Source organism: Megascapheus bottae, chromosome 4 (genome assembly GCF_031878675.1).
Source record: "Megascapheus bottae isolate mThoBot1 chromosome 4, mThoBot2.hap1, whole genome shotgun sequence".
In the NCBI taxonomy this organism is placed as follows: Eukaryota; Metazoa; Chordata; class Mammalia; order Rodentia; family Geomyidae; genus Megascapheus; species Megascapheus bottae.
Window position 1 is genome coordinate 14633578 of NC_143512.1, and position 21779 is coordinate 14655356.

The window sequence follows — 21779 nt, forward strand, 5'->3', positions numbered from 1 at the left end:
CTGAAGCAGGCATAATCATAAATTTGTAGCCAGCCTGGGAAACATGGTGAGACTCTATCTCAAAAATGAAAAAGATTAAGAGGAAGACTGGTATGTCTAGACTTATTCTATCAGCACATCTGGGTAACAAGACACCAGTAAGCTGATCTGATTGCTCAGGAAACTTCACTGACTCTAATGTATGGCTCCATGGCAGAGTCAAGGATAGTTAGCTTCATCATTAACTAATTAGCAAAGCAGAATGACTGACAGGTCTATTCCACAACACCAATGGTTTCCAGTTAAGTGTCCTCACCAAAAACCCCTAACAGTCATTCAGGAGCTTCCATATAGGAACAAATGCTGGCTCAGACCAACAGAGTTTCAACAATACCACTGCTCAAGCACACAAAAGAGAACTCTGACTCACAGAGGAAGGTAGCATCATGTAACCATTCTAAACTAGATATGAAGCCTTTCTTGGTTCATTACCTAATTTGTGTGTGTGTGTGTATGGGGGGGATGCTGAATTAAACCAAACCCAGAACCTTGTTTTGTTTTTGTTTTTGCCAGTCCTGGGCCTTGAACTTAGGACCTAAGCACTGTCTTTTCTTAAGGCTAGAGCTCTACCACTTGAGCCACAGCACCATTTCTGACTCTTTCTATGTATGTGTGGTACTGAGGAATTGAATGCTGGTCTTCATGCATGCTAGGCAAGCACTCTACCACTAGGCCAAACTCCTGGCCCACCCACCCCAGAACCTTTTTATACTAGATAAACATTTCACCACTGAGCTAGATCCCCTGCCTCAGATTCTTTGAGACAATGTAGCCCAAACTGTCCTTGAAGTTAAGATCCTCCTGCTTCCTCAGTGCTGGAATTGCAGGCATGTATCAATATCCTTGACCCAGGGACTTGCTACATCTGTTGATGAATGTTATTTTTCTTTGTTCATCCACACATATAATGTTAAGTGCTAGAGATCTTACCTACAGAAACAAATCATGTGTTCTAAAGCATAGACTGATCGGTCCCATTTGCAACTACTTGTTCTCTTGTGAATCAAGAAGAAAACAGTAAGTCAGGGTTCTAAGAGGAAGGAATATTGCCGCAGTAGCATAATGAGGAGAAAGGTAGAGAATGAAGGTACCATGACAAATTGGCAAGGGCAAGATTTATCAAAAAGAAGCAATCATAATTCAACTGAGCACTTCAACACTTCCAAAAGAAATTAGATTATGTAACTAACTCCTTTGTACATCACCTTTATAATAACAATTTATTTTATTTTATGTTGCCAGTCCTGGGGCACTGGGCACTTAGGGCCTAGGCACTGTCCCTGAGCTTCTTTCTTGCTCAAGGCTAGCACTTTAAGCCACAGTAGTACTTCTGGTTTTTTCTGTGTATGTGGTACTGAAGAATGAACCCAGGGATTCATGCATGCTAGGCAAGCACTCTACCACTAAGCCATATTCCCAGCCCTTAAAATTATTATTATTATTGCCAGTCCTGGGTTTGAGCTCAGTGCTCTGTCCTTGGACTTTATCAAGGCTAGAGCTCTACTACCTGTGCCACAACACCACTTCCAGCTTTTTTCTAGGTATGTGGTACTGAGGAATCGAATCCCGATCTTTGTGAATGCTAGGCAAGCACTCTACCACTAGGCCAAACTCCCAGCCCCTCTTAAAGGTGGTTTAAGTTACCCTAAGATTTTTTCTCAAGGATTTATCTGAAGTCTCTCATTCTTGATTTAATGGCTTGGTGTTCCTAGACAGTTTCTCTGAACTTATGTGACCTTTACTTGGTCTCTCCTACAGGAGACTCCCATCCTACAGAGAGCAGACTCATGAACAGCTGTACTCAGGCCAAAAGGAAGTGTCAGGCCAATCCCACTTGCAAGGCTGCTTATCACCACCTGGGCTCTTGTGCCTCTACTCTTAGCACCGCACTGTCCTCAGAGAAGTCGTCTGTGTCTGCAGACTGCCTGGAGGCAGCACAGCAAGTCAGGAACAGCTCTCTGATAGATTGTACATGTCACCTACGTATGAAGAACCAAACCAGCTGCTTGGAGATCTATTGGACTGTCCATCCTGCCCGAAGCCTGGGTGAGCCCTCCACCCCCACCCAATAAAGACTGGTTGTTTAATGGGTATGAATTGGAAAGAAAGCTTTTGGGGATTGAACTAAATTGCAAATGTAGCTTTGAGGGTTATTTTCCAATAGTAGATTCTAACAGGGATGATAATGAAGTTCTTTTTTTTTTTTTGGTCAGTCATGGGGCTTGAACTCTGGGCCTGGGCACTGTCCCTGATCTCTTCAGCTCAAGGCTACTGCCCTACTCCTAGAGCCTCAGCACCACTTTCCATTTTCTAGTAATTAATTAGAGATAAGAGTCTGGAGTTCTTAGCCGGGAGTGGTGACTCACCCTGTAGTCCTAGCTACTTAGGAGGCTGAGATCTGAGGATGAAGGTTTAAAGCCAGCCCAGGCACTTTTTAAAATGACCTGAGGGGGCTGGGACTTTGGCCTAGTGGTAGAGTGCTTGCCTAGCATGCAGGAAGACCCGGGTTCCATTCCTCGGTACCACATGCATAGCAAAAAGCCGGAAGTGGTGCTGAGGCTCAAGTGGTAGAGTGCTAGCCTTGAGAAAGTCCAAGGACAGTGCTCAAGCCCTGAGCTCAAGCCTAGGACTGGCAAAAAATAAATAAATAAATAAAATAAATAAATAAAATGACCTGAGACTCTTATCTCCAATTAACTTCTAGAAAATGGGAAATGGGACTTGGCTCAAGGTTAAGGTGGTAGCGTTGAGCTGAAGAGCTCCAGGACAGTGCCCACACTGAGTTCAAGCCCCATAATCCACTCCTCCCCCCGACACAAAGTCTCAAGTACTTTAGTGCCCAGGCTAGCTTTGAACCACAATAATGAAGTTCTGTATCAATCAGTAAGAGATGCAGAGAAGAATTAGCAGTATCTCTGTTAGCTCTTGAGACACACACAGCTCTCCCCTTTCTCCCTCCTCTCTCCCTGGAATTGGTAGAGAGGCTCAGTTGGTAGAGTGCCAACCAGTGAGCAAAAGTGTTAGGTATAGAATCTGAGCCCCATTCTTGAACAAAAAAATAAATAAATGAAAACCTCAGGTCAGATGTTATATATAGTACTTTCAATATATCACAGACAGAGAAAATTACATGTCCTAGATTGATACTACTGACAGAAGTTTATTCCCACGGAGAGACAGAAAAACCATCACATTGTTAGGGTCCAGTCCCCCAGTATTAGGGTCCGTGATCAAAGGAACAAGTCTGACACAAAAGCGGAAGTTAAAAAGTTTTATTCCTCACCTAGCATGGAGAATCATACTGACCAGTCAGGGCCGTCTCTAAGATGTGAGAGATTGACCCCGCCTAATCTCACAGGCTACCTTTATAGGCCGCCAGCCATGTGGTTGGTCTGGGACATACACAGGTGTCCAGTGGAATTCCACATAGTTGACTGATGGCTGGGGCAACCACTGACACCTTTGCAGTTTGAATGGACCTATCATCTTGGAGGGCTTCTGGCTCACTGCTCTGATGACCAAGGAAAGGGAGGGAGTTTCCTGGCAGGCCAAGGGGGTTTTGTAGGGGAGGAATCCTGGTAACTCCACCTAGTTTAAGCGCTCTTGTTATCTGAGCTGTTATCAGGGATTTTACAGTCCCTGCCTTGGGTCAAGTACTCCTTTGTCATGAAGGTGGGAGATGCCTATAGGGGATGGGTTTTGGGGAGTCCCTTTCAACATGACAATGTATGAAGACATATAATCTTACATGTAGGACAAAGAATGTTTGGGAATAGTCTACCACTTAATCAAAATATTCATTTCTCCCCCTTCTATACAAGGGAGATGCCCTAAAGGTTCTACCAAGACACATCAAGCTGTAGGTCCAGTGTCTCATGATAATTTCTATGTCATTGCCTGTATGTGCCCCCATCAATTAGAAACTTATAAATTTGAAAGACCAAGAATCTACATTCTCTACACACTATACTTAGTGTACAGCAATAGAATAGGGTTAGAATAACCACAATTAATGCTCTCAGAAAGAGAGAATTGGAGTAGACATTGATTGACAGCAGTTCTGAAACCCTGCTAAGCAGATATTACAAGGCCCTCTTCTTCGGATTGTTCTTTAATAAGGCTGTTTTTACTCTATGAGCAGAGATGCCCTATTTATTGCTCTCCAGGGCTCTTGAGCCATCCCTTGGGGAGGTTCTTGCTTTTCCATTATTCTCTTTGGTCACATTTACAAAGGACATTGGAGACTACAACCTCCTCGGGGACTGAACAGCATTCTTAGGCCGCTTCCTGCCTTAGGAATGCCAAGCATTTTCAGTCTCCAGTAGTCTCTTAATCCATACTAGTAGCTCTTAGCAGTACAACTCTTAAAAAACATAAATTGTCTTTTATATCTCTGAACTCTGTCATCTTGTATGCCAGGAGCCTTTCTCACAATTCACAATGTGTGTCTTTCTAATTAGAAGCTCCTTGCCCTTATCAGACCTCAGTGGGAAAGTCATTACTTTAATCTTTTTTCCTCTGAGTTTACTTGTGCTACTAGCATGGTTTAGGTGGAAACAATTCTTAATCAATTGAGAGGTCTCCACAAACAGTAAAATAGCCACAAGCAAGATTTGGTCTTTTCTCCAGGTAGCGTCATCAACTTTACCACTCAAAATATTTTTCAGTTTTATCTTTTACCTTTTGAACAAGAGAAATCATTTTACCTCTTTTTTTTTTTTTTTTTTTTTTTGCCAGTCCTGGGCTTGAGCTCAGGGCCTGAGCACTGTCCTTGGACTTTCTCAAGGCTAGAGCTCTACCACTTGAGCCTCAGCACCACTTCTGGCTTTTATCTATGTATGTGGTACCGAGGAATCGAACCCGGGTCTTCATGCATGCTAGGCAAGCACTTTAACCACTAGGCCAAACTCCCGGCCCCTCATTTTACCTCTTAATCCTGCAAGGTTTGAGTTTCTAGATTCATTTTGTGTTCTCCCTACTTGCAAACTAGCCAATTATATTTTGGTTGTTGTGTTGTTTAAATAGGCGTCTCACTATATTGCTTAAGGTAGTCTCTAATTTCTGGGCTTAAGCAAGCCTCTTGCCTCAGCCACTTAAGTAGCTGGGACTACAGGCTTGCTCCATGACCTTGAGACAAACCTGCCATTATCTGGTGAGTTTTATCTTGTAGTACCTTGCCAAAAGCAGCCAAAAGCAATCACATGTATTAGTACCTCTGCAATCAAATGTACTAATAATAACTTCTGCTTCACAGCTTCTTCCCCTTACAGTGTAAACTCATTCAATATATATCATTTTCCATATTCTTAGAAGAGGAACACTGAGGCACAGTGCAGGTGATCATACAAGATAACACTTATCGAAATGGAAACAAAAAATACACATCATCTTTCTTCATAGGCAATATAGGCAACAATCTTACCCAATAGTTTGCCACTGTCTCTTGGGACTGCCAGTTTTTAATCCAGCCCCCCGGCAGTAGCCTCTTTATTATCCATTGCCCAGTCCCAAAGCAACATAACACATTTGGACTTTTGGGTTTTTTGATTGTTGTTGTGACTCTAACAGCCTTAGTAGCTAAGCCTCAAGCCTGTAGTGCTAGCTGCTCAGAAAGCTGAAATTGGATGATTGTAGTTTGAAGCCAGCACAAGCAGAAAAGCCCGTAAGATTCTTACCTCTAATTAACAACTGAAAAACTGGAAGTGGAGCTGTGGTCTAAAGAAGAAACATCTATGTATGGCACACAGGCCCTGAGTTGAAGCTCTAGTACCACAAATAAACCAAAACAAAGTAAAAGACAACAAATCTATCGCTAGGTACTCATTTCTTTCTTTCTTTCTTTCTTTCTTTCTTTTTTTTCTTCTCCCAAGTTAATTATTTTTTCAGAGCAGGGGATCAAACTCAGGATCTATCTCATGCTATGAAAGTACTTATTCTCAGCCCCACAATTGTATTTTTAAATAAGAATTTGCTAGGCTAAGCTGTAGTTACCACCAACCCACCCCCAAATCTCTGGCTTTTAACAACAAAAATGTATTTCTTACCGAGGTACCAGTGGCTCATCTTTGTAATCCTAGCTATTTAGGACACTGAGATCTTAGGGCCATGGTTTAAAGCCACTCAAGCAGAAAAGAAAATATTTCTCATTCATGTTACAGGTCTGTAATGGGCATCCAAGAGTTAGCATTATTTCTGTTCTACCTGTTGTCTTTATTAGAGTATCCAGGTTGGCAGAGGGAAAAAAGTAACAGCAGAGCCCTGTTATGGTTCTTAAAGCTTCTGCTCAGAAGTTCTACTCATATGCATATGAGCCATGCAGTGATTTGATAAGACTCTGTAAAGTCCTCTTAGCTGGGCATCTATGGCTCATGCCTATAGCCCTAGCTACTCAAGAAACAGATCTGTAAGTCTGGTGCCAGCCTAGACAGAAAATTTAGAGACTCTTATCCTCAATAACCACCAAAAAGTTAGAAGTGGATGTGTAATTCAAGTGATAGAGTACCAGCATCAAGCAGAAAAAGCTAATCAAGAGCTGGAGACCATGAGTTCAAAGCTCACTACTAGGACACATGCACAGACACATGCAAGGAGACAAATTTGCCTAAGACTAACAAAGTTGCAGTAACATCATTCTCTCTGGGGTTTTTTTGTTTGTTTGTTTTGATTTTTGGTGCTGGTCTTGAGCTTGAATTGGGAGCTGTTCCTTAGTTTTTCACTTAAAGCTAATTCTCTACCACTTGAACTACAGACCTACTTCCAGCATTTTGGTGGTTAATTGGAGATAAGAGTCTCATAGACTTTTCTGGCCAGGTTGGCTTTGAATGGGGATCCTCATAGCTCAGCTTCCTAAATAGCTAAGATTACAGGTATGAGCCATGAGTGCCTGGCTTCTGTTTTTCTTGTTATATTCAATTCAGCAGCTAACCTCATTTCCCTTCCTCTGGTTTGCCATGTGTCTCCATAAGATAAGACTGGAGCAGAATCTGCCACCATTCCTTTCCTAATAGCAAGAGAATAGAACATAGAGTCAGTCTGCTGGTCTGTTTGTATACCCTCGGGGTAATGTGTCAAGTAGCAGCAAAGTCTTTGGACTTGATAGTCTATATTTCACATCCTAGCTCCCTTCTTTCTTTTTTGGCAGTACTGGGGTTTGAATTCAGGGCCTTATACTTGCTAGGTAAATGCTCTACCACTTGAGCCATGCCCCCAACATACAATTCCCCTTCATTTTTTTTTTTTTTTGGCCAGTCCTGGGGCTTGAGCTCAACGCCTGAGCACTGTCATTGGGTTTTCTCAAGGCTAGCACTCTATCACCTGAGCCACAGCACCACTTTTGGCTTTTTCTGTGTATGTAGTACCAAGGAATCAAACCCAGGGCTTTGTGCATGCTAGGCAAGCACTCTACCACTAGGCCATACTCCAGGCCCTGCTTCCCTTCTTATTAGCTTATATGAGCCTTAACAAGTCACTTAACATCTCTTATCCTTACTTTATTATCAACTAAAGGCTTCTAAGAAGATAAAATTAGAAAATGTATATATGTCTATGTATCTATATGTCTTCATATATATTCACATATATAAATATATAAGCACACATACACACACCATAGTGCCCAGAATACAACATGCCTAACAAATGGTACTAAAATTGGAGTTTTAAATTCCAGGTTCCAATTCTAGAGTTTCTATATGTCACTCCAACATGCTAACCAAGCATTCAATCTTAGTCTGGCCATCATGGGTCATGTCTATAATTCCAGCTACTCAAGAGGATGAGATCTGGAGGGTTATCATTTGAGGCCAGTCAGGGTAGAAAAGACTCCATCTCTAAAATAATTTGCAAAAAGCCAGGCTGGAGATATAGCTGAAGTGGCAGAGTGCAAGCAAAACAAGCAACCTTAGCAAGTTTGAGACACTAAATTCAAACCTCAGTACCTGGGGAGCAAGGGAAAAAATTAAATATTGGCAGTGGGCAGAGAAAGGAGCATAGCACCTGCTATAAGAAGTATATACTTCAGCCCACTTTCCAGTATCTTTAGCTACAGATATGACCTTTTTTTTTTTTTTTGTCAGTCCTGGGGCTTCAACTCAGAGCCTGGGCACTGTCCTTGAACACTTTTTACTAAAGGCTAGCACTCTACCACTTTAGCCACAGCACTATGGCTTTTTCTGTGTATATGGTTCTAGGGAATTGAACCCAGGGCTTCATGCATGCTAGGTGAGCATACTACCACTAGGCCACAATCCTGGCCCAGACATGACCTTTTCATTTTAAATAAAAAAATAATTAGGTCAAGGGCTGGGAAGAGTACGAAGTTAACTGTCCCAGCCATGGGTATAGCCTGGCTGGTCATTACCTCATTACTGTGGGAGAAGTTATTATCATTGTCATCACTTGAGGGGAGCAACAGGGCTGTCAGGTTAAGCAAGTCAGTGTTGCAGGGCATGTCGTGTGTCCTGAGGAGGTTCTGCCGCTTTTCTTTGGAGCCCTTTCCTTCCTCTATCTCTGGGTGTAAAGATAGAGATAAATACTGTCCTTCCTGGATTTCAAGAAAGTAGCAAGATGAAGGACTGACTTAGAATGAACAGCTACAAAAATGGGGGCCAGGAAGCCAACCATTTCTTTCTTTTAGTTAGTTTGAAGGTCAATGTTTTTCAACAAAAGCATAGTGTCTGTGGAGGTTGCGGGGACGGGGGAAGGAGAGTTCTGGTACTGGGATTTGAACTCAGTGTCTCATGCTTTCGTTTGGCCTTTTTTTTTTTTTTCAGTCCAGTCCAGGGCCTTGAACTCAGGGCCTGAGCACTGTCCTTGGACTTTTTCAAGGCTAGAACTCTGCCATTTGAGCCATAGCACCACTTCTGGCTTTTTCTATGTATGTGGTACCGAGGAGTGGAGCCCAGATCTTCACACATGCTAGGCAAGCACTCTACCACTAGGCCAAACTCCCGGCCCCTTAAACTTTTTTTTAAAACTATATTACGCACTTTTTTTTTTTTTTAAAGGTAGAAGCATTTTAAGTTCCTGTTACAGTGCCTCATCAGTTTATAGTCTCATCAGCTTATTTTTCAGGCACAAACTATATGTTTATGCCTCTGTATTTTTCTTATCTCTGCATAGCTTGCAACTAATCAGCTAGAGGCTGTGCCTCCACAGAGTTTTGCAGTCTGACCCAGCAACCTCACTCCCTCAAACTGCTACCTTGCCTTCATTCTTAGCATTTTGCTATTGCTTTTTCCTTTTTCCACCCTCTAGGTGACTCTGAGTTGGATGTCTCCCCTTATGAAGATACAGTGACGGCCAAGCCTTGGAAAATGAATCTCAGCAAGCTGAAAATGCTCAAACCAGGTGTGGAGGGCAAGTCTCATCTGGAGAATGAGAGGCTGGGCTTAGGCTCTGAGGGAAGGGCTGCTGAGAAGCAGTGTTTAGAGAAGAATTTCTATTCTGCCAGGTGATTGAAGAAGCCATGGGTTAGTATGGCAGTGTGAGCTGTGGTGTGTGGGTCTGTTCTCACTGGAGTCATCAAAAGCAATAATTATGAGGGAGGCATCCAAAGAGAGCCCATTAGGGCCCTCTGGGACTTAGGAAAGGTATGGCAGGAGTGGCAGCAGAAAATAAAAAAAAGAAGAGGACTAAAGTAGATTATTTACTTACATTCAAAGCAACCAGGAAAGTAGCGCTTTTTTTGTCCCTAAAGACCAGGAAATTGCTTGTTTTCAACCATTTTAATGGGATGGGCGAGGTGATGGATAGAGAAAATACTGAGAGTGTGACTTCCCACAGGGGTGGCTCAGGGTAGGGAGCCATCAGTCTGGCATAGACTGTTATGGATTTATTTTTCTTTCAGGAAAATGAAGCTGTAATTTAATTGTGTAGAAATATACACACACATACTATTTTTTTTAGAAAGAAATGTGAGTTTTTATGGATTATAGGCATGTAGTTCAAATTATAGGTATGAGCCACAGGTACCTGGAAGAATTATTATTATGATTATGATTATTATTATTTTGTAATTATGAGAAGTGAACTTAGGGTCTAGGAGTGGTCCCTGAGTTTCTTTTGCTCAAAGCTAGTGCTCTACCACTTTGAGCCAAAGCGCCACTTCTGGTTTTCTGATGGTTAATTGGAGATAAAAGTCTCATGGACTTTCCTGTCTAACCTGGCTTTGAACCTCAATCCTCAGATCTCAGCCTCCTGAGTAGCTAGGAGGGAGTACAGGTGTGAGCCACCAGCAGCTGGCCAGAATTATAAATTTTTTTTCTGGTCTTGGGGACTGGGCTCTGTCCCTGAGACTTTCTGCGCTCAAGGCTAGACTCTACCACTTAAGCCACAGTGCTACTTCCAGCTTTTTCTGTGTGTGTGGTACTGAGGAATTAAACCCAGCGCTTCATGCATGCTAGGCAAGCATTCTACCACTAAGCCATATTCCCAGCCCATGAATTAGAATTTTTGAGTGAATTTTTTTGGTATAAGTTCTATATATTAGAATTTTGAGAGGGACCCAAAGTGATTTATATTTTATATCTCTTGGTTATAAAGAATTAATTCAACTTACTTGATTTTTCTGACTGTTGGAATATCTTGTTAATGAAACTTTATCACGATCCTGAAGGTACAGTGTGTTTAGTGTATTCTAGGTAGACTAGATTTGACCTCCAGCAGCCAGCCCCCAAAGGGAAATATCACCACAATTTCCCAAGACTGAGCTTGAGAAACTTTTATTACTGCATGGGTCAATAAAAGAAAGATAGACAAGTGATACTAGAACAGAATAGACAGGTTCAAACCAGACCTAAATAGAACTTGGTTTCATCTGTTTCGAACAATGTGGAAAATGTTCTTGAATGATAAGAGGCCTCAGGCTTAAGATTTCCATCATTGAATTTTATAGCACAGCATTGAGTAAAGATTTTTTTGGTTAACTCAGCACTGATGATTAATTGCCTATAATTGTAGCTACTAAAGAGGAGGAGATTTGAAGATCAGGGTTTGAAGCCAGCTGACACAACTCAGGCTCTATTTCAAATTAACCAGCAAAAAAGCCAAAGTAGTGCTTTAGCTCAAATGATAGGGCGCCAGTCATGTCAGCTGAGCAAATTCCCAGGCTCTGAGTTTGCACCCTGGTATTAGCCCACACACTAACAAATTTATTATTAAAAAAAAAAATCTCTTGGGGCCGGGAGTTTGGCCTAGTGGTTAAAGTGCTTTCCTAGCATGCACGAGGACCTGGGTTCGATTCCTTGGTACCACATACATACAAAAAAGCTGGAAGTGGTGCTGAGGCTCAAGTGGTAGAGCTCTAGCCTTGAGAAAGTCCAAGGACAGTGCTCAGGCCCTGAGCTCAAGCCCAGGACTGGCAAAAAAAAAAAAAAAAAAAAAATCTCTTTTTGCTTTTTGAGCTTTCTGACTAGATTCAGATAAATAAGTGATAAATAAAATAGATGTATATTGATACTAATAGATAAATAGATAAATAAAATGGATGTATACAGAGGATAATGATGATGATGATGGTGATGATATTGACAAAAAGCAACAATGATGGAGTTTAACTAAAATGAAGATCAGGATAGAAAGGATGTTCCAGAACTAGTTATAGGTTGTGGGTCGAAGAAAAGCCCTGAATCAGATGTAGCTTCATTCAGGACAATCCTTCTTTGCCTGATACCCCAATACTTCCCTTGTGAAATCAGAAGTTTGCTGAGTCCCTAGGGAAACGGAGCTACAGCTGTGCAGAGAGGACTTGACTTGGTAACCTGGTGCCTGTCTCCCCACAGACTCTGATCTCTGCCTCAAGTTCACTACCCTGTGTACTCTTAATGGCAAGTGTGACCGGCTGCGCAAGGCCTATGGGACAGCATGCTCTGGACCCCACTGCCAGCGCCACATCTGCCTGGCACAGCTGCGCACCTTCTTCGAGAAAGCCTCAGAGCCCCACGCGCAGGGCCTGCTGCTGTGTCCCTGTGCACCAACCGACAAGAGCTGTGGGGAGCGCAGGCGCAACACCATTGCCCCCAGCTGCGCCTTGCCATCAGAGCCCCCCAACTGCCTGGAACTACAGAGCCTCTGCCGCACTGACCCACTGTGCAGGTGCCAGGTGTGGGCTGGTGGGATGGGCAGGGAAGAGGCATATGTACTTCTGTCCATCTTCTTGCTCTAAGCTGGGTCTAATGTCGAGGGAACAGTGAACCACTGGCTACTTTGCCTGTGTTATTTTGTGAAACTCTTCTTTTTTTTTGCCAGTCCTGGGCTTGAACTCAGGGCCTGAGCACTGTCCTTGGACTTTCTCAAGGCTAGAGCTCTACCACTTGAGCCTCAGCACCACTTCTGGCTTTTTTTCTATGTATGTGGTACCGAGGAATTGAACCAGGGTCTTTGTGCATGCTAGGCAAGCACTCTACCACTAGGCCAAACTCCCAGCCCCTGTGAAACTCTTTTCTTTAAAACCGTACAGCCAGCGGCCAGGCCATCCTGCACAGAAAAGCCTGAGATTCTTATCTCCAGTTAACTACCAAGAAACCAGAGGTGGAACTGTGGCTTAAGTAGTGGTAGAGCGTAGTCTTAAGCACAAAGGCTCAGAGACATTAAACTACTCAGGCCTTGAGTTCAAGCTCCAGGACCAGCATGAAAGAAAGGAGAAGTGGGGGGGGGGGGAAGGAAGGAAAAACAGGAGGGAGGGAAGGAGGAAGAAAGGAAGGAAGGAGAGAGAAAGAATGGAGTTTGGAATGTGGCTTAATGGTAGAGTGCTTGTCTAGCATACATGAAGCCCTGCATGCTTCAAGTGGTGCTGTGGTTCAAGTGGTAGAGTGCTATCCTTGAGCAAAAAAAGCTCAGGGACAGTGCCCAGATCCTGAGTTCAAACCCCAAGACTGGCAAAAAAATGTGTGTGTGTGTGTGTGTGTATGTGTGTGTGTGTGTGTGTGTGTGTGTGTGCATGTTTTGGCTGGGCACTGTGGCATGTGCCTATAATCCCAGCACTGGGGCAGGAGAATGCTTCATTCTAGAAGTTCAAGACCATCTGGGCAATATTGCAAAAGTACCACCTCTTTATTGGGTGTGTGTGTGTGTGTCTGTGTATATGCACATGTGTGCACACATGCATGTGATAACACAAGATTGAACACAGAGATTTATGCTTGCTCGGAGCTCTCCTTCCACTACTTTAGCCACACCTCCAGTTGGGTATTTTGATGTTTAATTGAGATGGAGTCTTTCAGGATTTTCTGCCTAGGTTAGCACCTAATCTTAATCCTCTAGGTGTGAGCCTCCTCAGTAATCTGAATCCTCCATCTGTGAGCCTCCTCAGTAATCTTAATCCTTCAGGTGTGAGCTTCCTTAGTAAGTAGGGTTGTAAGTATGATCACTGGGATCTTGACTTCCATCATTGTAAAGAAAAAACAATCTTTTTTTTCTTCATGTAAAATCATTAGACAGTGTTGGATATAAAAATACTTGATTAGGGCTGGGAATGTGGCTTAGTGGTAGAGTGCTTGCCTAAAATGCATGAGGCCCTGGATTCGATTCCTCAGTACCACATAAATGATAAAATAAAATTTAAAAACTTGCTGGATGCCAGTGGCTCACCCCTGTAATCCCAGCTACTCAGGAGGCTGAGATCTGAGGATCACAGTTTAAAGCCAGCCCAGGCAGGAAAGTCCATGAGACTCTTACCTCCAGTTAACCACCAGAAAACTGGAAGTGACTCGATGACTCAAGTGGTAGATCACTAGCATTGAGCTGAAGAGCTCAGGGACAGAGTCCAGAGTTCATGCCCCACGACTGACAAAACAAAAAACTTTACATGCTTTAACTATACATAATATGCACTATTTTCCTTCTAGTCAGCTTTCTGTTTAGTCAATACTAATATTTAGACATGCTGAGGTTATATTTCTATCTTGAGATCTTTCATTTCTGGCTCATATCTTATAAGAAATTTTCCATAGAGGCAGTAAGATCAGTTCTGAAGTCAGATGAATGTGAATCTAAAGCTGGGTCCTGTCATCCTGAACATATTACTTAAGTCTCAAATTCCAGCACTTAACCTAAGTTTCTATTTAGTTTTGCAAAAACTGGGATAACAATATAGATCTCATGGGTCATGGTTAAATTACTTATGTAGAGTGCTTATCTTACTGGGGCAAGTAAGTGCTCAATATATGATAGTACTTAATAAATGATTGTGCTTATTTCGACATTTATTAACAACTAAGAACTTAACTTCAATTTTCATTTTTTTGCCTCACTGGATATTGAACATAGAGCCTCACATATGCTAGGGAAGTGCTTTACCACTAAGCAATTCCTCTAGTCCAGGAAACCTGAAATTCAGGTCTGGTTTTCCCCTGCCTTTTCAATACAAAATGCTCACCAAATTGAATTTATCACCCACTTAAATGATATTGGTTGACAATAAGGATCACATTAAGCCAGTCTGTAATCCTAGCTGAGATCTGAGGATCTCAATTCAAAGCCAGCTCCTCCTGCAATACAAAGCTGAGAGACTGTTATCTCCAATTAATCACTAGAAAAGGAGAAGTGGGGCTATGGCTCATGGGCATGGTGGTAGCCTTGAGCTGAAGAGGTCAGGGACAATGCCCAAGCCAGAGTTCAAGCCCCATGACCCCTCCTTCCTTCCCCTCCCCGAAAAAAGAATCACACCAAGTGATAGAGTGCTACCCTTGAGCAAAAGAGCACAGGGACAGTGCCCAGGACTGGCAAAGAAAGAAAAAAAGATGAATATGGTTCAAAGACATTTATTTGTATGTATGTAAACAAAATAATAAAACCTGTTGGAATTGTGGGAAGTAATGGAGACTGATAGAGGAGGTGAGTTTCATTGTTATATATTGAATATATGTATGAAGAGTTTAAAATGATCCCCCCAACTAATGAACACTAATGAAAAGGAATTGTTATTATTATTATTTTGTGGGTCATGGGGCTTGAACTTGGCCTGGGCACCGTCCCTAGCTCTTCAGCTCAAGGCTACTACCCTATTCTTGGGCCTGTAGCTAGGATTATAGGTGTGAGCCACCGTACCCGGCCATTATTATTATTATTATTATTATTATTATTATTATTATTATTATTATTAATTTGCCAGTCCTGGGAACTCAGGGGCTGGGCACTGTCCCCAAACTTTTTTTCTGCTCAAGATTTGAACTCTACCACTTGAGCACAGCTTTTTCTGTTAATGTGGTGCTGAGGAAATTAGGGTTTCATATGTTCTGGGCAAGCACTCTGCCACTGGGCCACACTTCCAGTCCCCGCCTCCCCTCGCCCTTTTTTTTTCTGCCAGTCCTAGGGCTTAAACTCAGGGCCTGAGCACTGTCCTTGGGCTTTCTCAAGGCTAGAGCTCTAGCACTTGAGCCACAGCACCACTTCTGGCTTTTTCTATGTATGTGGTACTGAGGAACCAAACCTAGGTCTCCATGCATGCTAAGCAAGCACTCTACCACTCAGCAAAATCCTGACCAAAATTATTACTGATTGCATTAAACAATTTAGTGACATTGTGATATTTTTATACATGTATATAATGTACCCAGGAACTTCAACCTCTATATCATTCTCTCTCCCACCTTCTTTACAACAAAATGAAAATTTCCCTTCTTCAGATCACGCCTGATGGAATTCCAGACCCACTGTCATCCTTTGGACATTCTAGGCACTTGCGCAACAGAGCAGTCCAGATGTCTGCGAGCATACTTGGGGCTCATTGGTGAGGCTGGGGCATGTGTAGGGAACACATAGGTTGGTTAGCTGCAAGGATGAGAATACTCTGCAGACACCCAGGCTAGTGTGGTCTTAAGATGGGTGGGAGAGGGCCGGGGGTTTGGCCTAGTGGTAGAGTGCTTGCCTAACATGCACAAAGACCTGGGTTCGGTTCCTCGGTACCACATACATAGAAAAAGAAAAAAAGCCAGAAATGGTGCTGTGGCTCAAGTGGTAGAGCTCTAGCCTTGAGAAAGCCCAAGGATAGTGTTCAGGCCCTGAGCTCAAGCCCAGGACTGGCAAAAAAAAAAAAAAAAAAAGATGGGTGGGAGAGATATAAAGCTGGGTGCCAGACATGGTAGTAGTTCACCCCTGTAACCCTAAGTATTCAGAAAGTAGTGACAGAAAGATCATAATCAGAGACTGGTAAAAGGGATTGGGGAGCATGGCTCAAGTGCTAAGTCCTGAGTTCAAATCATAATACTGCCATATACCCCAAAACAGAAACTGGGAGCTAAACCTAGGATTAATCTAGCCCCTAACCACTCTGTCCCCTCTTCACCCTACAGGAACCACCATGACTCCCAACTTTATCAGCAACTTCAACACTAGTGTGGCCTTAAGCTGTACTTGCCGAGGCAGTGGCAACCTGCAGGAGGAGTGTGAACAGCTGGAAAGGTCCTTCTCCCACAATTCCTGCCTTAGTGAGTGTGTTCTCCTTGCTCCTAGCCACTGTGGTCAGGCCATCTGGCGGGGGAGGGAGGGGGTCGATTGTCCTGCCCATCTCCACCAACTGAGCCGCCCTCTTTTCCATCCTGTAAACCTGAGCTCTCTTCCTCCTCACACATTCTGAATGATCTCTTACCCCATGACCTGTGTTGAGCCTCCAGGGTATCTTCATCACTTCACATACACTTGCTCCATTAAATCTTACGGCTCCTTTTCTACGTTGGGAGTCAGCAAAATCTGCCGCCACACCACCACACCTTTCCAATCTAACTTCTCTCCTCTACGCAGTGAAAGCCATTGCAGCGAAGATGCATTTTCACAGCCAGCTCTTCTCCCAGGACTGGGCAGACCCTACCTTTTCTGTGGTGCAGCATCAGGTAGGGGCTTTCTTTATTGCAACCTTCAAAACTTTACAAGACCAGCTGGGGAAAACCCGAACAGAGCTGACAGGAGGTGGGGGGGGTCAGACAACAGGTTGTGGACAGGATGGTTGACTTCCTGTTACCACACATTTAGTCCTCTAGTGAACACTAAGGGGAAGAGGAGGAAAATGATTCTCTGAGCTCATTCTCTTCCATTTCTTCCACAGATCGAAAGCCTTGCTCTGAGGACACAGACCAGGGTGCCCTTTCTTTTCTCCTGCACACTCACCCCAATTCTGCTTCAGAGCCTTTGGTAACTGGAGTTTCTTGAGCCCCCTCTCCTCTTCACCATGCTCAGCCTGACCTGCAGCCTGTGAGGGGTGAGAAAAGAGCAGCCTCCAGAGCGAGGTGCAGGGCACAGCCTGCTACCTGTGACCCCCATCTGGCAAATGCAGGTGGATCAGATGAGGCTGCAGTAGAAGCCAGAGGCTATAGTTTGCAAATCCTGATTGGCCAGTTCGAATTAGTTCTTTCTTTACTCCTGCTTTTGACTCAGGCTGCCTCTTTTGGTGACCACATTGTAGCCATAGCTTCTGATGGTAACCAGCTCTTTCTTGATCCTTTCTTTCAGTCCACTGGTATCATCTAGAGTCTAATAAACCAGTTGCAGCCTATTGCCTTCTCCACGTAGGCAAGGCTACATGTACTAAGAACGATTAGAGAGACATTCCCCCTGGGAAGAAAGCTGAGGCAAGAATCCTGCCCCCCTCATCCTCTCCTCTGAATGCAGCAGAAAGGACCCTATTGCCTACACTCCTCTGCCTTGGGATCTCGGGGGAATAATTGGACATTAAAAGAGTGGAAGCCTTTGGGTCTTGCTTTATTCTTCCTACTGTTCTCAAGTCCCCTGGCTTCTTGAATCATGATTAAAGATTTTGACCTAAAACTTTACTCTCTTCCCATTTTCTCAAATAATGAATGTATGTAAAATGCACTGTCTTACAGACACAGGAACAGGTCAGGTGATGAAGAGACACAGCAACTCTGCTACCAGTTGCTATATGACTCTGTGTGTGTGTGTGTGTGTGTGTGTGTGTGTGTGTGTGTGTGCTTGAGATGGAGTTGGAGGGAAAAAAATGAGGCTGTTGATCTGGCATCCATCCCAACCTTAGTTACTTCTGGGATACTTCATAAAATCTATTGTAACAGTCAAAAACTTCTGGTCAAATATAGCATTTATTGAGCACCTGCTGATGTTATTGGTCTGTACCAGATTATAATGGGGCAAGAGAGAGCAGAGGCTTGTCCTTGATCTCAGGGAATTTAATCCTTTTGAAAAAAGTAAAAACTTACCTATGCAATATAGTTTGAAGAATTTCTTTATAAGCCGGGATTGATGGCTCACGCTTGTAATCCTAGCCACTCAGGAGGCTGAGTTCTGAGGATTGCGGTTCGAAGCCAGCTTAGACACTAAAGTCTGTGAGACTCTTATCTCTAACCCCTGGAAAACAGAAAGTGGTGTTGTAGCCCAAGGGGTAGGGCCATAGAGGTAGGGTAGTGTTGAGATGAAGAGCCCAGAGACAATGCCCAGACCCTGAGGTCAAGCCCCATGACTGACCAAAAAAAAAAAAGTGAGGTAAGCTAAGTCAGAAACAGGAGGCTCACATCTATAATCCTAGTTATTCAAGACAGCAAAAGGATTATGGTTTGAGACCAGCCCAAGCAGAAAAGTTTATTAGATTTAATTTCCAATACAGCCCACAAAAAAAAGTGCTATAGTTATGACTCCAGTTGTAGAGTACCAGCTGAGCAAGCTTGAGACCCTGAATTCAAACTTGAACACTGCCAAAATAAATGAGATAAGCTATGTAAAAACATTGTACCTAGGTAGAATTATGCCTAAGATGTTACATTACACGATTTTTATAGATGATCTGAAAAGAGATGGGAAATTCTAGAGATGAAATAAAAAAAAAAATCTAGCCTGGTACTGGTGACTCATGCTTGTAATCCTAGCTTCTCAGGAAGCTGAGTTCTAAGAATCAAGGTTCAAAGCCAGTCTGGACAGGAAAATCTATGAGACTCTTATCTCCAATTAAACACTAGAAAACTGGCAGTGAACTGTGGCTCAATAGCAATAGCCTTGAGCTGAAGAGCTCAGGGACAGCACCCAGGCCCAGAGTTCAAGCCTCATGACTGACAAAAAAAAATTAAAATTAAAAAAAATATTTGATTTCCCATTCTTAATCACCAGAGTAGGAAGCAGTATTAGGAGCTGCAATAGCACTTTGCTGCTTTGCTTAACTATTTGCCAGTTTCTTCTTCAATGAAAGTCTGGCCTCCAATTAACAACCCCCAAAAATCTAGAAATGGGGATATGGTTCAAGTGACAGAGCACTAGTCTTGAGCAGAAAATGCCAAGCAAAAGTATAACCCCCCCTCTCTTTCTCTCTCCCTCTCTCTCCTCCTCCCCTTCCTCCCCCCCTCACACACACACACACACACACACACACACACACACACACACACACACACACATAGCCCAGGGTGATAGCCTTGCTGGCATAGTCCCAATAAATAGTGCAGGAGTGCAGGAGATCATATGAGAAGCACATGTGTATATCTTCTGATTTCTCTATTATTTTTATAAATTTCTTGAACTTTCCTGCTTAGGCTGGCTTTGATCCTCATATCTCAGACTCCTGAGTAGTTAGAATTACAGATGTGAGCCACCAGTGTCAGCTTGCTCTCACAATGCCACCACTATTCAATCACAAGAGTTCTACCTTGATAGCCTTATTCTAACATCTTCCAAAAGACCCACTCCTAAACATCAAAGTGGTTTTAAGTTTCTAAGTTCTTAATACCACTCAGTAAGAATCAAACTCCTATTTAGTTTCCGGGAACACATGCCATACTCAAGCCATAGCACCTCCCCTTCTTAATATTTTTTCCTTTGGCAATACTGGGATCTGAACTCAGGTTATTGTACTTGTAAGACAAGCATTCTACTCCTTGAGTGCCCTTTCAGTTATTCCCTCCCCTCCACAGTATCTCATATTTTCCCCAGGAATCTCCCTTAAATGGCCTCCGACCTATAACTCCCTGTAGCTGGGATTGCAGGCGTGCATCATCATGCCCAGCTTACCCGTTGCGTCTGCTCTCTGTCTCTGTCTCTCTCAGTGAAGATAATAGGAACATTGGTTAGGAAAGGAATTCACTTGCAAATGACTAAAAGCTGTTTGTCACTAAGGTAAAGATGACCATCTTTAACTTCTTGCAGTAGCAGACCTTGAGTCATGGTCCAGACGCCCCCTTGGCAGCAAAGATTACTGGCATGTGCCACCTTGCCCAGTCTCCCAATTATCTTAAAAGTTTCCAAATTTTAAGGGAAATAAGGGAGGTTGAGGGGGTGGAATGACAGCCAGAGAGGTGAGTGGAACTGGCACGACTCTCCCCGTCCATTCTTATATCCCCCTAGCCTGCCCAACCCCAGGAAATGTCAGCCACACTGCTTCCCTGCAAACTCCAGTGGGGCACTGGGTCGACCCTCCTTCCTCCTCTCCCAGGAAGATCTCAGAGCAGCCAAGGCTTCTCCATTTGCCTGGGCTCCATTAGCCTGGGGCTGGGGGTGTGAACGCTACAGTCACTCCTTGCTAAGTGCTTGAATTAGACTAATAGGTCATTTGTGATTTTCTCTGAAGAAGGTCCAAATTCCTGGTAAACAACCAGACCACTCTCCTAGTGCAGGGACCAGAGCCAAGACCCTGGCAAGGGCAGAGTGGCTGGACTGAAGCTTTTAATGGTATCATAACTGGACGGGATGGTTAATGCCATTAGACCAGCTTCTGCGTAACAAGGCGGGAAGGGCATGGCAAGTGGAAAGTGATGAATTACAATCTAGGTGTGGCAGACTTTTTAAACAACGATTTCCAAATCCACTCATTCAGTCACTCATTCATTCAACAAACCTTTAATAGGTTCTTGTTCTATCAAAGACCTTGAGTATATTTAGAAGAAATAAGACCTGTCTTGCCCATTCATTCCAGCCAGGACTGTATCCTAAGTGTAAGTAGTTGATATTCTTCAGTTACCCTAGTTAATTTTTTCACATTCAGCTATTTGACCCTGGGAAATATTGTTCATGTATCTCTAAGCTACTGTTTCCTCATGCATAGTAAGGACCTCAATAGATTCCCTACTTTAGGAAGTTGAAGTGTTTGTTTTGCTTTATTTTAATAAATGCAGTATTAATTTTATTTCTGCCATTTAGCAATATCAAATAATGTGCATATCAAATTTAATACTTTTGATTGGCAATTTTAGCTTCTTTCTTTTTGTGGGTCATGGGGCTTGGCTTGGGTGCTGTCCCTGAGCTCTTCCCACTTCCCGTTTTCTATTAATTGGAGATAAGGGTCTCAGGTCCTTTTGTGTCCAGGCTGGTTTTGATCCTCAGATCTCAGCCTCTTGAGAAGCTAGGTTTACAGGCATGAGCTACCACCCCCGCCCAGCTTAGCTTCACATTTCTATAAAAACTTGTTTGTACTTGTTTTGATCTGTATGTATAATTAATTTATTGGACAATAAAAAATACTTTAAAAATCGACTCATGGTGGGATTGGGAATATGGCTTAGTGGTAGAGTGCTTGCCCACCATGCATGAAGCCCTGGGTTCAGCTCCTCAGTTCCACATAAACAGAAAAAGCCAGAAGTAATGCTGATGGTAGAGTGCTTGCCTGGCATGAACGAAGACCTGAGTTCAATACTTTACTCTTAGGGGCTTACTGGATTTCTGGTCCTGCCAAAGAACAAGGCAAGTGAAAGGAATCAGAATATGTTACCACAAGCTGGGCACTAGTGGCTCATGCCTATAATCCTAAATGCTCAAGCGATTGAGATTCAGGATCATAGTTCAAAACCAGTCCAGGC

General features: G+C 43.2%; 1 protein-coding gene across 1 annotated transcript; it reads left to right on the forward strand.

The window, feature by feature from the left end:
• The first annotated feature begins 1802 nt into the window (after nt 1–1802).
• Gfra3 (GDNF family receptor alpha 3) lies at nt 1803–17796 on the forward strand. The gene is made up of 8 exons (XM_090331458.1): nt 1803–2085; nt 9295–9387; nt 11820–12132; nt 15663–15766; nt 16329–16463; nt 16777–16865; nt 17078–17163; nt 17482–17796. The coding sequence occupies exons 1-8, from the start codon at nt 1827–1829 to the stop codon at nt 17504–17506; spliced, it is 1104 nt and encodes a 367-aa protein (XP_090187584.1). The 5' UTR covers nt 1803–1826; the 3' UTR covers nt 17507–17796.
• Nucleotides 17797–21779: the final 3983 nt, after the last annotated feature.

Excerpts from the sequence above, each read along its gene's own strand:
- Gfra3 (XM_090331458.1), top strand. The coding sequence starts at position 1,827 with ATGAACAGCTGTACTCAGGCCAAAAGGAAGTGTCAGGCCAATCCCACT. Across the intron at positions 2,086-9,294 it reads CCATCCTGCCCGAAGCCTGG|GTGACTCTGAGTTGGATGTC; the intron begins GTGAGCCCTCCA and ends TCCACCCTCTAG. Across the intron at positions 15,767-16,328 it reads AGCATACTTGGGGCTCATTG|GAACCACCATGACTCCCAAC; the intron begins GTGAGGCTGGGG and ends TTCACCCTACAG.